The sequence below is a fragment of the Umbelopsis ramanniana genome, assembly GCF_025399195.1.
Source record: "Umbelopsis ramanniana AG unplaced genomic scaffold K450scaffold_100, whole genome shotgun sequence".
In the NCBI taxonomy this organism is placed as follows: Eukaryota; Fungi; Mucoromycota; class Umbelopsidomycetes; order Umbelopsidales; family Umbelopsidaceae; genus Umbelopsis; species Umbelopsis ramanniana.
In genome coordinates, this window is record NW_026252186.1 from 1 (window position 1) to 14,044 (window position 14,044).

Sequence of the window (14,044 nt, forward strand, 5' to 3'; positions counted from 1 at the left end):
CAATGTCTTATTAGCACTTGCAACACATCTACACGGAAAGAATATAGACAAAGGATTTATCAGAATCGATATGAGCGAGTTCCAGCATAAGGTAATCCTAAGAAGGATATGTTTATACGTAGTGCTGCTAAAATGACTAATCTGAGTATAGCATGATGTGTCGCGGTTCATTGGGTCCCCGCCTGGATATGTGGTAAGCTACTGTCATCACATCAAATGCGCTTTATTCTCTCATTCTCACTAATTCTTTTTGATGTCATCAAAAAGGGGTTTGAAGAGGGCGGACAGTTGACTGAGAAACTTAAAGACTGTAAGAAGTTACATTGCAGTAGTAGAGGAGGTAGGATTCAAACTAACAAATATATGACACTTCGATACATAGGTCCGAACGCCATTGTACTTTTGGATGAAGTTGAAAAGGTAATCATCATTTCTCAGTACTTGATATGGTCGAACCTATTCTAGAGATCGGTGAGCTAACAAAATTGTATCTTTCAGGCGCATCCTGATGTGTTGACAATCATGCTTCAATTGTTTGATGAAGGCCGTATTACTGACGGGAAAGGCACCACTGTGGAATGCAAAGACGCTATATTTGTCATGACATCCAATCTGGCACAACATCAAATTGCTGACGAAGCAGAATTGTTACGTCTTGAAGCAACAACCGATCACGACTCCCAAAGTACAGGAATGAACAGTGAAGATGCCAAACAAGCTCGCGTGGCAGCCGATGAAGTGAAATCCGATTCAAAAGATGGCGACATCACATTATCAAGACGATTTATTGACCGGGTTATTTATCCCATTCTATATGATCATTTTGGAAGAGACGAGTTTCTGGGACGCATCAATGAAGTTCTATTCTTCTTGCCATTCGATCAAAAGGAATTAAAGGAGATTACATCCAGAGAATTGATGCGATGGGCGGAAAAGGCCAAAAAACGACACAATATCACATTGACATGGAGCCCTGAAGTTGTCGATGTATTGGTAGAAGGGTACAACATACGCTACGGCGCTAGAAGTATCAAGTATGAAGTAGAACGCAAGGTTGTCAATCATGTCGCCAAATTGAACGAAAACGACGATGTCACTGAAGGTGGCCGTGTCCATGTCACAGTTGAGGAAAATGAAGCTGGCCGGCGAATTATCGTTACAGTCCCTGATAGCGGCGGCGACAAGAAGTCCAGCGGATGGTTCGGAAAGAAATAGGTATAGAAACCATCGAAATGTAGAACAATGGAACAATAGTACAATCGGAGATGGCCCCTGTGGTATCTTGCAGAGTAAAAACTACTTTTTACTTCGCCATAAGGTTATCTTCCATCCAAGAAGAGGTAATAAAGAAGTGCTCCTATGAAACCTCCAATAAACGGTATGATGCTTGGTATCCAAAAATAATAATTGTTTGACGTAAAGACCTGTAGCCCCCAGCCAGCAAAGGCGGTGAATAATCGTGGACCGAAGTCTCTGGCTGGGTTCATCGATGGTCCTGTATTTACGCCCATGCCTAACGAGATGAGCATGACCAATATGCCAACTAACATTGGCTGTAAAGCTCTGATGGAGACATCTAAGCGATCCAATATAGCAAAGTTTATAAACAGTAAGATAGCACTGCATGCAGTCTCCGTGCCAATTGCTCGTAAAGTATCAACACTCGTTCCTGGTGCGGTGGCAAAGATCCTTAAGGTCTCATTCTGTCCTAAGACTTGTCGAACACCGCCATCCAGTTGGTCTAGATCAGGGGATATGTTGACATATAAAATAGCTGCAGCACAGAAAGAACCAAGGACTTGCGCCAGAGTAAACATAGGGACTTTCCGTAGAGGGAAGTTTCGAAATAAATAGAGACAAAATGTCATTGCAGGATTTAAGTGTGCTCCCTTGAGGCCATGAATTAGATTTTGTTCGACAAGAAAATTTCAAATGACTATCATTATACATACCGAAATATCCCCAGCAACGTAGATTGCCATTGTAACAGCTAGCCCTAAGCAGAACACATTAATTATCACTAGGCGGGCAAGCAATTCCTACATTATCCCGGAGACTTACCATAACCAAGACTGGGAAACAACCTAAGTTTATTGTCGGAAAACACGTCAGCAGCAACGGTAGCATTTCCCAACAGTACCATTAATAGCGTTGCGAAGAACTCGGCAAAAAATTCTCTGTACTAGAAAAGACATTCAGTGAACGAAATGTTGATCTTCTTGATATTGAATTAATATACCTACCTGTGACCGCCACAAATTCCATTGTGAATGATACTTCTCTTTGACCTTCTCGTCTTCGAGCACATCAGCCAGACTCAGATCAACAACGGTTTCCGCTTCACTTTCATTTGTACGCTCTTCTTCTGATTGCATAAAGGTTGACATTAATATCGTGTGCTGGTATAAGCTTTAGGATTCCAAGTAGGATGATGAGAGTGTATTAATGTAGTGGTAAAGACTAGTAATTTTTTTCCTAGATGTGCGGTAGCTTTTTACGAAACCTCTTATATCTTTTCAGTGTGGGTATATCCAACGTATCAAAAAGACGCTGCAGGAATAAAACTGCATATCCTGTCAGACTAGATACTCTAGTGTGATTTGTCCACTCTTTACCTGGTACAATCTACTACAGCTTACATTGGTCAATCATACCAACTTGCTTAATTTTCTTCCTATCCTCATTGGTTGATGTCTAAAACATTTGTGTGGTTTGGAATGCAAAAAACAAGCATATTTGGGTAAATATTTTATTGAATGAGATGTGGATGATTTTGATGATCAAAATACAATAGTGTCTTGATCGTATTGAGAGGGTGAATGTGATAACAGTTATGCGCGGTCAGTCTTCAATCAGGTAATAGGTAGTTATATGAGCGTATGATGAGCAGGATTGCTTTACTGAAAGATCTGATTGCGATATACAGCTTCAAACAACATTGGATTGTTCTTTGCTATTATTCTCAGGCTGATTCTGGGTGGCCACTCTCAAGTTATCAAAGAGAGACTGTCGCGATCGTACTAATGGTGAGCCAGCGATCCAGTTAGGCACTTCGGCAGGATGGAGGTAAAATGCTTTTAACCTAGAATGTCGCTTATTTTCTGGCTCTTTATAGTCCAGGGCGGTTATATTGGACTTGGCTGTGGTAACCGAAAATAGAGAGGTAGATCGCAATAGTATAGACGGCAATCTTGATACGCTGCGGAGTAAATGGGAGTTGGACAAAGCGTTACTGGCTGCAGGGAGTTGAGATATTATGTCGGGAGCTCTTTGTGACATTTGAAGATCTACAGACGGCTGTGGCAATTGTGGTGGTTCTACTGCGGTTTCTTCTGTCTTCAGGCTTTGCTGTGACTCATTATCGTTTTTGGTTCGATACCTTCTTGCGGCAAGCATGATTAAGATGATCAGTACGAATACCGACAAACCAGCCACCACGCATCCTACGATGATAGCAGATTTATTGACTTGAACTCTGTAAGCATCCAAAAATGAAGAGGATCGTTCCATAAGAATGAAAGGAAGCTCATCAAGGCCCAGTTTTCTACAAAACATTCCCCAGCAAAAACAAAAAGAATGAGTGACCAAACATGACAGCTCATCTACTTTTCATACTCCGAAACCGTATCATAATAAAAAAAAAATCTAACAAATTTTTTTTGAGCCTTTGTCAATTCACATTTATTAAGCTATGGCTGTCAGTATTGAAGAATCCAATTCAAAGCTCAATCCTTTGGATGGCTTCAAAGTTATCATTGCCGAGAAGGTGTCTGCTATCTCTGGTGCCGATGCCACTTTGATTTATAAGTCATTGGAAGCCCCTCGATCCTCGGACCACGGTGACTTTGCCATTGCTGTGCCTAAATTGCGCGTCAAAGGAAATCCTGCTGCCTTAGCAAAGGAGTGGGCCGGAAAGGTGGGAATAGGAATATATTGACAACTTTATGAACCTCCACTCGAAATGCTGAACTTTCGCGTTTACAGATCGAAACGGACGATGACATTGTCGCTGTCACATCCGAAGCCATCTTTATGAACTTCAAGGTCAACGCTTCCAAACTCTATAACAATGTCTTCAAAATTATATCCGAGCAAAAGGAAAACTATGGTAGAAATGATTCTGGCCAAGGCAAAACCGTCGTTGTCGAATACTCTTCGCCCAACATTGCTAAGCCATTCCACGCTGGTCACTTGCGTTCTACCATCATTGGTTGCTTCATTCGTAACGTTTATGATGCTAATGGTTGGAAAACCATTTCCATGAACTACCTTGGTGATTGGGGAAAACAATACGGTCTTCTTGCCGTTGGTTATGAGCGATATGGTAGCGAAGAAGCTCTGATTAAGGATCCCATCAACCACTTGTTCCATGTCTATGTCAACATCAATGTAAGCTGTCATACATATTTGATCTGATCTGACCTGATTCGTCCTTGTTATACCTCAGATGTACTGACCACATTAATACATGTAGCGTGATGCCGAAGCTGACCCTACCATTCACGATGAGGCTCGTGCTTATTTCAAGCGCATGGAGGATGGCGATGAAGAAGCACTTGCATTGTGGCGTCGTTTCCGTGATCTTTCCATTGTCAAATATAAGGAAACGTATGCCCGCCTCAACATTGAATACGATGTCTACTCTGGTGAATCCCAAGTTGGTGACGGCATGAGACGTGCACTTGAAATGTTGCACGAAATGAACTTGTTGCAAGATTCCGATGGCGCAAAGATCATTGACTTGTCCAAGTACAAGTTGGGTTCTACCGTTGTTACAAAGAAGGATGGTACAACCTTGTACCTCACTCGTGATATCGGTGCTGCTATGGAGCGTTACGAACAGTTCAAGTTTGATCGTATGATTTACGTCGTTGCTTCTCAGCAAGATCTTCACTTGAAGCAGCTCTTCAAGACCATGGAACTTATGAAGTTCCCATGGGCTGACAGACTTCAACATATCAATTTTGGTATGGTCACCGGTATGTCAACTCGTAAGGGTAACGTTGTCTTCTTGGACCAGATTTTGGAAGAGACCAAGGAAAAGATGCATGACGTTATGCGCAAGAACGAGGCTAAATATGCTCAAATCGAGCACCCTGACCAAGTTGCTGACGAAGTCGGTATCTCCGCTGTCAAGATCCAAGACAATGCTGCTCGTCGTATCAAGAATTATGAATTTGATTGGGAACGCATGTTCAGTTTCGAAGGTGATACTGGCCCATACTTGCAATATGCTCACGCTCGTCTTTGCTCTATTGAACGTAAAGCAAGTGTGCCTATCAACCCTAATGCCGATATCAGCCTTTTGGTCGAACCAACTGCTCAGGACTTGATCAGAACTGTTGGACAGTACCCTGACCTTGTCAAGTCTCTCACCAATGGTCTTGAGCCATGCAATGTTGTTACATATGCCTTCAAGCTTTCACACGACGTTTCAAGTGCTTTCGAATCTCTCTGGGTTATGGGAGCTGAGGAAAAGCTCGCAGAGGCTCGCATGTTGCTCTACTGGTCCGCTAGAATCACTCTTGGTAACGCTTTGAGACTCCTAGGATTGAAGCCATTGGAGAGAATGTAAAGGCACACCACCACCCAAGAAAGAAATCTAAATATCAATTTCACAATCATTGTATCATTTCCCCATAACCTGTCAATCTGACTGTTGTAAATGTAGAGTAGGCTCAGGTTTTCATAATTACGCTATCTTTCTAGAGTTTAAAATCGATAACCTAGATAAACGTGTTTTTAACACCACCGCACTTTGATGTAGTTTCCAGATATGTATCCATCCATGTCTGCTTGGCATCACGCTATGGAAGAAATTAGCCGCCTGAGTCAAATCACTTCGACAATCGGATTTTCTACAATTTTTTATTGTCTCCTTCAATAAACCTACACCAGGCTATGTTTCGATCAACACGTTGCATAGTGGCACCAGTTACTTTACGACTAGCCACCAGAAACTTGTCCACAAAGCTTGGAGCACGAACCGCATGGCTTGTAACTGATGGATCACTAGAATCACACAAACAGTGCACCTCAATGGCAGATCTTATACATGCCCAATTCCAAATTCTGCAAATAAAGCCTAATGGAGGTAAGGTTTAACAATGTTCAATGCATACAAACTGAATCAAACCTCTTACTTGCTTTCCAGTCTTTCAAGGCTTGCCCGTCATTATACAAAAATTGTTGGTGGAGACGTTTCCTGGGTCACGCCAGCAAGGTATTTGTGCTTGTGGAAGCTTCATCAGTTTAACCGCTTTGTCTCACCCTTAGCAATTATAGGCCAGCTACCTTCATTTTTAGCGAACAAAGGCGAAAATCTAGGCGGCACACATCCTGACATACTGATAACTTGTGGGCGAGATGCTATAGCTGCAGCTTTGTCGATTAAAGCGAAGGATCGGCAAAGCTTGTTTTCAGGTAGATACCTGCATAGTATCTTCACATCAGTCGAATTGTAGACTCACCACTCATTCAAAAATCAGTGTATCTTGGATTCCCGGATATTCCTTTTATCAATTTCGACCATGTAATATTGTCCAAGCATGAAGCGGCTTCAAAACTAGGTGAGTTGCCCGGCAAGTAAAAGTGATTTATGTTCAACCGCTAAGACGATCTTAAATACCAGCTAAACTAGGGCCGTTATCAAGCCAAAAGAACTATACCACCATTTCGGTAAGAACGATAACTACAAACAGCCTCTCTTTTCTACGTCTAACCTGTTCCACTAGGCACCATTGATGAATCTTGGTCAACAAGATGAAACAAGCATCACCCGGCGACTAGCAAATTTGGCTTCCCCTGAGTTTTTGAATACTGAATCACCCATCACTACGTATGTCGTAGGTAAACATCATCATCATTGCCGATGGTATCCTGAAGATGCTAGTCTTGTTGCTGATAATATTGAGGTATGGCAAACATGCTGGATCTCATACATTACATGTCGTATGCTGAAGCCGGAACTGACATACTATGTAATTTTAGAGAATCATGAACAACTTGGGCCACCGAGTAATTTTAGTCTACACTGATAAAACAGAGCAAAAAGTAAGGCAACCCACTTTATCATGCACAAAATAGCGATACCTCAGGCTGACATTTGTTTTGAAAGGTGAAGGAAACGATTGACAAGGTCTTGAAAAAACATTTAGACGAATCCTCACTTCTCGCTCAATGCGACTTATCAACTATAGAGGACGCGAAGGAAAAATGTCAAACTTATGATGCTTTAGTGCAAGCAGGCAACCAAATCATACTGACAGCAGATTTGGACTATCTTGTATTGGAAGCAGTAGTCAAAAGGTACATTTTTCCTCTGATGAAAATATGAGCATGATCAAAAATGAGATTTTACTGAAGGCAACACATTTAGGAAACAAGTATATATTGCATTTCAAGATCGATGCTCGAGCCATCTGTTACAAATTCATCGATGGCTGCGCAACTTACATTTGACAAGAAAACTTCGACTAAACCGAAGTCGGGATACTTCCGACTTGGATGATACAGATGCCTATAGTTACCTGGGTAATCACAAACCATGGGGCGATGGTAGAAAGGCTCTTAATATCGACGCTGATTGGCGAAAGGCTGAAGAGATATTTGAGTAAATAATAAAAGGAAGGAGGAAGCTGTTGAAAAGGACCAATGCGAAAAGAGCTTCCCGTGGAAAAGCCTGACGGTTCAGGAACGAAACATGAATGAAACTGCGCGGGCTCGTTGTCAAGATAAAAGACGTAGAAAGGGTGTCGTAAGCAGGAAGCATAAGGCCTGGGCTGTATATTGAATCAATAAAATGGAATGGTGGGAAGAGAAGTTCAAAAGACTCAAGCTTATGATAATCTTATTTGGCAAGTTAAATAATCCTCAATATGCACTGTTAGTCGGCAGTCAACTGCTTGCCATGCTATATCTGCCGGCTGCCAAACCGAAGCTTTTAGGTAACTATTGAATAATAATATATGAAAGGTGTTTATAACCAGAACTTGGATAAAGAAGCAAGCAAGCTTAGATGAACCAGTGTCTTTACTGCAGGTTATGCAAATGGCCACTAACCCACCCTGTCGGAGCTCCAAAAAATTGACCTTGGAAAATGGAGTGGTCAGCAAGGGCCTTGGATCGCCTTATAACTACGATCACCATGACTGAAGCTACAGCGACGGAGAAGTCAACCATACTGACTGTTGAAGCACCAGCCAATCTCGATCTCGAATCATATATTGCCAATTATCGAGGTTAGTACGTGAACGTGTTATACATTCTGGCAACATGATCCTCATTGTCCGACGGCGGCATCCATTACTAGGCCATACCAAAGTCAGTCGGGCATGTTTCATTGCTGAGCGATGCCCAGCTCTTGAAATTGAAGCTTACAAGCTAGCTCTTTTTGAAACACAAACAAACTCCTTTGACACGCACAAGTACGAACATATTATCATACGTTTGAATGCGGCATTGAAGGCTCGCAATGAACCTGAAATACCGGTAGACAAAGAATGGATACAGACAACCCAAAAGCAAGCTAAGGCGACAGCAGAGAAGTTAGAAGCAGAGCTAAGAAATTACAAAAATAATATGATCAAGGAGAGCATACGGGTTAGTGGTTTTCTCTTTTGCAGCCTCTACGCTATTCCTCTCTCAATGTGAATACTGACTTGTAACAACTTGCACAGATGGGTCACAACGATCTTGGCGATCATTATTACAGCTGTGGAGAATTGGCCAATGCGCAAAGAAGTTACACGTACACTAGGGATTATTGTGCCTCTTCCTCTCACGTAGTCGAAATGTGCCTTAATGTCATCAAGGTAAGGCAATGGTACAGTTGCACTACCGCATCGCGTTTGATTTATCGTTTTTTAACATTGCGTGCGTGGTTCTGAAATCAGGTTGGAGTGGAGCAAAGGGCATTCTCTTACCTTCACAACTATATAGTACGAGCCGAATCAGTGTCAGATATTCCCAACAAGACTAATACTATATCCAAGCTAAAATGTTGTTCGGCGATTGCTCATTTGGAAAGCACAAATGCAAACAAGTATAAACATGCTGCAAAGCTCTTCATGGAAGTTGCATTTGGCATGGAGAACTCATTTAATGAGGTAAATACTGTTCCTGTCCATGCTACGTTGATATGATATTAATTAAGTGACTCGTCTTAGATCATAGCTGCCAATGATGTTGCTGTTTATGGAGGTCTTTGTGCATTGGCAACCTTCGACCGTGAAGAACTGAAAAGCAAAGTGATCGATAACGTCAATTTTCGAAATTATTTGGAGCTTGAACCGCAGATCAGAGAATTAATCACGTCGTTCTACAACTCCAAGTATAGGACCTGTCTTCAAATATTGGAGGAATATAAGGCAAGTTTTGATTTTGCTCGTTGTGATTGAAAGGTGATACAAGGCTGACAGCATATCTACATTTCTTGTAGAACGACTTCCTTTTGGACATTTACCTGAGCGCCCACGTGGAACATTTATTCAGCATGATTCGAAGAAAGGCACTTGTACAATACTTTACGCCGTTCTCTGCCATTGATCTGAACGTTATGGCCAAGTCGTTTAGCACTAATGTAAAAGATTTGGAAGACGAGTTGGCGAAATTGATCGCAGAAAATGAAATCCAAGCTAGAATTGATAGCAACAAAAAGATTCTTCGCGTCTCTGAACATCAACAAGATCAACGAAAGCTTGTATTCGACAGAACTGTTGCCACTGGAGAGGAATATCAGCGAGCATCCAGTGCACTTTTGCTTCGATTGAGTCTAATTAAAGCAGATATGATTGTAAAATGAAATTATAAATAAAAATGGAGTTATTACCTAACATGCCAACACCCCTTCTTTCTTTAATTTTTATCCATCCTATTTCTAGTGCTAGACACTGGCTTCCATAGACTCATTTCCTCCGGCTCTCAGATGCTGATCGTCCTACTGGGCTTTTGGCTCCACTGCCTGTATGCGATGGCGGAAGCTAACGGTAAATTTCCAAAATGGCAGCAGTTCACATGGTCTGTTCGAGGCACCGGTACATCAGAAAAATAATCCTTTCTTTAGCATACAATCTGCAGCCAAGTCGGTTAAAGCGAGCTGTAGCTCTTGAGGAACCTGTATTAGAGATCGTAGATCGACCCCTTCCAATGCATCGGTTTCAGTCAAAGCGTGACTTGAGACCTTCATACAAAGAGTTACGGCACGACGACAGTTTTCGCTTGAGATTCAAGGCTTTCAATACTACATTTCACCTACACTTAGAGCCGAATAGAGACCTTTTCCACCACGACGCATTTTTAGTACTAGATAACGATAATTTAAATCGCCAGCCACTGCGACAAAACGACTATCGTATATACAAAGGAGTAGTGATACCTCCCCATGTCAGCGACAGACAGCTCGCACTAGCTGATATTGGTGTATTGAACCATCTTTGGGAAGATGAAGCAATGTCCCGTGGATGGGCTCGAATAGTGGTTAGAAATGACTTGGAGTAAGTCCATCTGTGGCAAACGTTAGGATTATGCCCTGCCCTGAACGACACTAATTTAAATGACCCCCTTTTTTCGTTCCTAGCCATGACCTTCCACACCCTATATTCGAAGGCGTTTTCAGTCATGACGATGAAATGTACCATATAAAATCGCAACAAAACTATCATAGATCGAAGAGAGCAGATGATCATTCACCAAGAGAAGCAGCATCCAACATGATCATATATAGGAGTACGGATACGGAATCTTTAGAAAAACGTCATTGGCGTCCAAAAAATGGCGAGTGTGCTGCAGACGATTTGATCTTCAATCAGATGCAGAGCCACCGACCCTCAAACACGACATACAGCAAACGAGATTTGCGCGAACATATGCATTTGGGCCAAGCTGGGCTTGTCTCATTATCGAAATCAATACCACCTGGCGTAAATTCCAACCAACGTCAACTTTTTGGCTGCCCATCATCGAGACTCAGTAAGCAGATTCTACTTCAGCTTGGTATAAAGTTTATTTTGGGTTCTGATTCCTCAAATTGTAGTTGCTTATATGGGTGCGGGTGAGTAGCTTTACTATGAGCAGACGGTTGAGGAGGTGCCATTAACCTTGATATGAAATCTTTTTAGCTGCCGATTGTACATACACTAAATTCTATAATTCAATATCAAATGCAATGTATCAAATTTTAAACGACTGGAATGCCGCATCGGCGGTATACGAAAGCACGTTCAATGTTTCTCTTGGACTCATTGAAGTAAAGATCATGTCATCCCCTTGTCCGACTACTACACCAGCTAATGAGACATGGAATAGACCTTGCAATACCAATTATCCCATCAACATGAGATTAAGTGACTTCTCACAATGGCGGGGAAGCAAAGGTGACGATGGTGCAGGTCTGTGGCATTTGCTGACACAATGCGCGTAAGTGGATCGATGTACAGTTTTTAGTCGATCATATGCTAAGTTTGCTTTGTAGAACTGGGTCCAAGGTCGGCATAGCATGGCTAGGACAACTATGCACTACTGATGTTAGCCTTCAACAACAAGGTGAGTATGACGGTCTCGATGGTGAGTATTCATGGATTACAGCATGGCTCACTCACTTATTTTCTCTTGGGCAGATGGAGGAAATGAATACGTTTCTGGAACAGGAGTGTCGTCAAGTAAGTAGGAGCCTGACTTTCTACCGTACTCAATTGCTCAGTTCACTCAACCAAATTTTTTCCAAGTTACTCGAGAAGAATGGAAAGTAGTTGCCCATGAGATTGGCCATGGATTTGGTACATGATTCTCCATTTTGGTCATAGTGTGATATGTTCTGCTTCTGACGAATATTATATAACAGGAGCAATACATGACTGTACTGCAGCGACATGTCCTTGTCAAGGCGATTGCGGGTGCTGCCCTTTGAGCTCGACCACTTGCAATGCAAATAGTCTATACTTGATGAATCCAACGAGTAACGTAACAACGAAACAATTTAGTCCTTGTTCGCAGTCATACATTTGTAACTCCATGCTCAGTATTGGTTACTGCTTGCGTCGTAAGTAAAAGATCCCTTATTGAACACATTTTCTTACCTTCCTGACTCACTCAATTTACCCCCTTGAATTAGCTCCTGGATATGTAAATACTAAAGCGAAGCCGATCTGTGGAAACGGTATTCGCGAACCAGGGGAAGACTGTGACTCGGGTATGCCACATAAGCCGTTGATACGTTCATATTGATATACATTTACAAAAGTCTAATATATGGTTTCCAGGCGGGATCGATGACCATTGCTGCAATGGAAGAACGTGCAAGTTTAAGGGCAACGCCACCTGCGAGTAAGTGTTGGTTTCTACCCCTTCGTTGCTCCCCACGTTGCTTTATACTGATACAGATTTGTCTTATGTTTCAGTGATTCTAACGACGCATGTTGCCTCAATTGCAAGTATAAGCCGTCAACGGAAATATGCCGGCCAGCTGCATCGGATTGTGATATTCCCGAGTATTGTACTGGTAACGCGCCGATGTGTCCTACCGACGTGCATTTGACAGACGGAGTATCATGTGGTAACAGTACTACACTCAAGTGCGCTTCTGGCCAATGCACTTCTAGAGATGGCCAGTGTCAACTTCGAGGCGGGAGAATGAATATATCGCAAGCATGTAGCTACAACAGCAACACATGCCAGCTGAACTGTCTCGATCCTACTGACAGCAGCCAATGTGTTATTTTGACCGGTCAATTTTTGAACGGTACTGAGTGTGGATATGGAGGCTATTGCCAAGGAGGAACATGCACGAACAGTAGTTTAAGTAAGTATGTTCAAAATATTGACTATTTGGAATTAAATCTAACGACAAAATCAACAGCAAATGCTGCCACAAGCTGGGTTGATAGCCACAAAGGCATTGCAATACCTTTATTTATCATTCTTGCTCTACTCGTCCTATTTGTCCTATTTCAGTGCGGAGTATACCAAGCCAGAGCCTTTCAACGGAGGAGAATCTTGGCTAGAGCAAAGCAATTTTCTCCAAAATCCGCTGCGAGCCGGGCAACTCAGAACTCTACGAAAGCCACAGACGCCCAAGATTCTTTCTCGAGATCAGATCGTAATAGCCTGGGAAACAACTATGAAATGGATCATTGGAAATACGTTCCGAATGGTTCAAACAGATAGCACAGCCCGAAGGCTATTTTGGCGATTTCATTTTTTCATTTTTTTTTTTGGGTTGAAATCGACGAACATTGTAACATAGAAAACCGGCGGCAATAAACTATAACATATCCTAATGGATAGTGTATTCGAATCAACGATATCTCGTCAGGTTCTATAGGACTAACAGAAAATGGGCGTGCTTGCTTTAGCCTTGTGCCCATGCAAAAAAAAACGATCTGCGCGTGTTGATAATTGGCGAAACAGTGCAGGAGTAAATGTTATGATTTCAAATGGGTTTGTTATCCTAATTACCTTTATTGGTCAATTATCTGCAGGAATCCTTTACGTAGCTTCTATGTCCACTGTGAACTCTTTAAGCTTGCAACAACCTTGGCAGCTATGCTGATGCCAAAGAAAATGATGTCAAATATCTCGATAATAAATTACATTTCTATGATTGATGCTATTTTGACGTTCCAATTCATTTGGCTAGATATCCTCTTCAACGCCATGAACTTGATGGTGAATCAGAAGATTAAAATCTCGATCTAAGGCCACGTTGAATTTCACTAAATGCTGAAAATAACTCAAGATTTTGCATTGTCAGCAATGGTATCACTTCTGTCGTCCATATATGGAATATTAGTGGTTTGATCTCAGAACGGCCACTGTCTCAATCAGCCAAAATTAATAAAACCCATCGATTTCGCTTCCAATATATAAACAACGTATTTCCCCTCCATCAAAAATATATTCTACATTTAAATCAAGCAAATAATCTCTCACATAGCAATATGGTTTCATCAATCCAAGCAGGCGCTCGTGTTCTAGTCACTGGAGCAACAGGTTACGTCGGCGCACAGGTCGCAGATCAATTTCTCAAGGCAGGATACGTTGTCGTTGG

General features: G+C 42.0%; 9 protein-coding genes across 9 annotated transcripts; 7 read left to right on the plus strand and 2 right to left on the minus strand.

Moving 5' to 3' along the window:
• The first annotated feature begins 8 nt into the window (after positions 1 to 8).
• K450DRAFT_262700 (uncharacterized protein) lies at positions 9 to 1,438 on the plus strand. Its single transcript, XM_051592521.1, has 5 exons — positions 9 to 91; positions 152 to 193; positions 268 to 310; positions 383 to 420; positions 499 to 1,438. The coding sequence occupies exons 1-5, from the start codon at positions 71 to 73 to the stop codon at positions 1,213 to 1,215; spliced, it is 861 nt and encodes a 286-aa protein (XP_051440232.1). The 5' UTR covers positions 9 to 70; the 3' UTR covers positions 1,216 to 1,438.
• Positions 1,320 to 2,387, minus strand: K450DRAFT_275805 (uncharacterized protein; the record flags this gene model as incomplete). The annotated part of the gene is made up of 4 exons (XM_051593190.1): positions 1,320 to 1,889; positions 1,953 to 1,996; positions 2,062 to 2,182; positions 2,244 to 2,387. The coding sequence occupies 4 exons, from the start codon at positions 2,385 to 2,387 to the stop codon at positions 1,320 to 1,322; spliced, it is 879 nt and encodes a 292-aa protein (XP_051440233.1).
• A 353-nt stretch (positions 2,388 to 2,740) lies between these two features.
• Positions 2,741 to 3,558, minus strand: K450DRAFT_262705 (uncharacterized protein; the record flags this gene model as incomplete). Its single annotated transcript, XM_051592522.1, has 1 exon — positions 2,741 to 3,558. The coding sequence occupies one exon, from the start codon at positions 3,553 to 3,555 to the stop codon at positions 2,929 to 2,931; it is 627 nt and encodes a 208-aa protein (XP_051440234.1). The 3' UTR covers positions 2,741 to 2,928.
• Positions 3,559 to 3,653: 95 nt separating this feature from the next.
• On the plus strand, positions 3,654 to 5,865 carry K450DRAFT_262707 (uncharacterized protein). Its single transcript, XM_051592523.1, has 3 exons — positions 3,654 to 3,916; positions 3,985 to 4,389; positions 4,475 to 5,865. The coding sequence occupies exons 1-3, from the start codon at positions 3,692 to 3,694 to the stop codon at positions 5,573 to 5,575; spliced, it is 1,731 nt and encodes a 576-aa protein (XP_051440235.1). The 5' UTR covers positions 3,654 to 3,691; the 3' UTR covers positions 5,576 to 5,865.
• A 1-nt stretch (position 5,866) lies between these two features.
• K450DRAFT_262713 (uncharacterized protein) lies at positions 5,867 to 7,365 on the plus strand. Its single transcript, XM_051592524.1, has 8 exons — positions 5,867 to 6,094; positions 6,155 to 6,223; positions 6,286 to 6,423; positions 6,489 to 6,569; positions 6,632 to 6,678; positions 6,735 to 6,914; positions 6,991 to 7,053; positions 7,118 to 7,365. Exons 1-8 carry the CDS (start codon positions 5,902 to 5,904, stop codon positions 7,334 to 7,336), a joined length of 990 nt encoding a protein of 329 aa, XP_051440236.1. The 5' UTR covers positions 5,867 to 5,901; the 3' UTR covers positions 7,337 to 7,365.
• A 159-nt stretch (positions 7,366 to 7,524) lies between these two features.
• Positions 7,525 to 8,075, plus strand: K450DRAFT_262719 (uncharacterized protein). The gene is made up of 2 exons (XM_051592525.1): positions 7,525 to 7,946; positions 8,041 to 8,075. Exons 1-2 carry the CDS (start codon positions 7,802 to 7,804, stop codon positions 8,058 to 8,060), a joined length of 165 nt encoding a protein of 54 aa, XP_051440237.1. The 5' UTR covers positions 7,525 to 7,801; the 3' UTR covers positions 8,061 to 8,075.
• Positions 8,076 to 8,135: 60 nt separating this feature from the next.
• Positions 8,136 to 9,843, plus strand: K450DRAFT_262723 (uncharacterized protein). Its single transcript, XM_051592526.1, has 6 exons — positions 8,136 to 8,240; positions 8,312 to 8,601; positions 8,679 to 8,813; positions 8,895 to 9,107; positions 9,168 to 9,368; positions 9,440 to 9,843. Exons 1-6 carry the CDS (start codon positions 8,147 to 8,149, stop codon positions 9,800 to 9,802), a joined length of 1,296 nt encoding a protein of 431 aa, XP_051440238.1. The 5' UTR covers positions 8,136 to 8,146; the 3' UTR covers positions 9,803 to 9,843.
• Positions 9,844 to 9,859: 16 nt separating this feature from the next.
• Positions 9,860 to 11,288, plus strand: K450DRAFT_262726 (uncharacterized protein). Its single transcript, XM_051592527.1, has 3 exons — positions 9,860 to 10,493; positions 10,577 to 10,968; positions 11,033 to 11,288. Exons 1-3 carry the CDS (start codon positions 10,000 to 10,002, stop codon positions 11,056 to 11,058), a joined length of 912 nt encoding a protein of 303 aa, XP_051440239.1. The 5' UTR covers positions 9,860 to 9,999; the 3' UTR covers positions 11,059 to 11,288.
• On the plus strand, positions 10,873 to 13,175 carry K450DRAFT_262730 (uncharacterized protein). The gene is made up of 12 exons (XM_051592528.1): positions 10,873 to 10,968; positions 11,033 to 11,050; positions 11,118 to 11,245; positions 11,305 to 11,415; positions 11,471 to 11,541; positions 11,616 to 11,657; positions 11,724 to 11,774; positions 11,840 to 12,037; positions 12,110 to 12,187; positions 12,258 to 12,321; positions 12,396 to 12,796; positions 12,854 to 13,175. Exons 3-12 carry the CDS (start codon positions 11,190 to 11,192, stop codon positions 13,159 to 13,161), a joined length of 1,380 nt encoding a protein of 459 aa, XP_051440240.1. The 5' UTR covers positions 10,873 to 10,968; positions 11,033 to 11,050; positions 11,118 to 11,189; the 3' UTR covers positions 13,162 to 13,175.
• The last annotated feature ends 869 nt before the right edge of the window (positions 13,176 to 14,044 follow it).

Excerpts from the sequence above, each read along its gene's own strand:
- K450DRAFT_262700 (XM_051592521.1), top strand. The coding sequence starts at position 71 with ATGAGCGAGTTCCAGCATAAG. Across the intron at positions 92-151 it reads TGAGCGAGTTCCAGCATAAG|CATGATGTGTCGCGGTTCAT; the intron begins GTAATCCTAAGA and ends ATCTGAGTATAG. Across the intron at positions 421-498 it reads TTTTGGATGAAGTTGAAAAG|GCGCATCCTGATGTGTTGAC; the intron begins GTAATCATCATT and ends TGTATCTTTCAG.
- K450DRAFT_262707 (XM_051592523.1), top strand. The coding sequence starts at position 3,692 with ATGGCTGTCAGTATTGAAGAATCCAATTCAAAGCTCAATCCTTTGGAT. Across the intron at positions 3,917-3,984 it reads CAAAGGAGTGGGCCGGAAAG|ATCGAAACGGACGATGACAT; the intron begins GTGGGAATAGGA and ends TCGCGTTTACAG. Across the intron at positions 4,390-4,474 it reads ATGTCTATGTCAACATCAAT|CGTGATGCCGAAGCTGACCC; the intron begins GTAAGCTGTCAT and ends TAATACATGTAG.
- K450DRAFT_262713 (XM_051592524.1), top strand. The coding sequence starts at position 5,902 with ATGTTTCGATCAACACGTTGCATAGTGGCACCAGTTACTTTACGACTA. Across the intron at positions 6,424-6,488 it reads TCGGCAAAGCTTGTTTTCAG|TGTATCTTGGATTCCCGGAT; the intron begins GTAGATACCTGC and ends TTCAAAAATCAG. Across the intron at positions 7,054-7,117 it reads CTGATAAAACAGAGCAAAAA|GTGAAGGAAACGATTGACAA; the intron begins GTAAGGCAACCC and ends TTGTTTTGAAAG.
- K450DRAFT_262719 (XM_051592525.1), top strand. The coding sequence starts at position 7,802 with ATGGAATGGTGGGAAGAGAAGTTCAAAAGACTCAAGCTTATGATAATC. Across the intron at positions 7,947-8,040 it reads TGCCAAACCGAAGCTTTTAG|GTTATGCAAATGGCCACTAA; the intron begins GTAACTATTGAA and ends TCTTTACTGCAG.
- K450DRAFT_262723 (XM_051592526.1), top strand. The coding sequence starts at position 8,147 with ATGACTGAAGCTACAGCGACGGAGAAGTCAACCATACTGACTGTTGAA. Across the intron at positions 8,241-8,311 it reads ATATATTGCCAATTATCGAG|GCCATACCAAAGTCAGTCGG; the intron begins GTTAGTACGTGA and ends ATCCATTACTAG. Across the intron at positions 8,602-8,678 it reads TGATCAAGGAGAGCATACGG|ATGGGTCACAACGATCTTGG; the intron begins GTTAGTGGTTTT and ends CAACTTGCACAG.
- K450DRAFT_262726 (XM_051592527.1), top strand. The coding sequence starts at position 10,000 with ATGGCAGCAGTTCACATGGTCTGTTCGAGGCACCGGTACATCAGAAAA. Across the intron at positions 10,494-10,576 it reads GTGGTTAGAAATGACTTGGA|CCATGACCTTCCACACCCTA; the intron begins GTAAGTCCATCT and ends TTTCGTTCCTAG. Across the intron at positions 10,969-11,032 it reads CTGCCCATCATCGAGACTCA|TTGCTTATATGGGTGCGGGT; the intron begins GTAAGCAGATTC and ends CTCAAATTGTAG.
- K450DRAFT_262730 (XM_051592528.1), top strand. The coding sequence starts at position 11,190 with ATGCCGCATCGGCGGTATACGAAAGCACGTTCAATGTTTCTCTTGGAC. Across the intron at positions 11,246-11,304 it reads TTTCTCTTGGACTCATTGAA|ACCTTGCAATACCAATTATC; the intron begins GTAAAGATCATG and ends GACATGGAATAG. Across the intron at positions 12,188-12,257 it reads AGGGGAAGACTGTGACTCGG|GCGGGATCGATGACCATTGC; the intron begins GTATGCCACATA and ends TATGGTTTCCAG.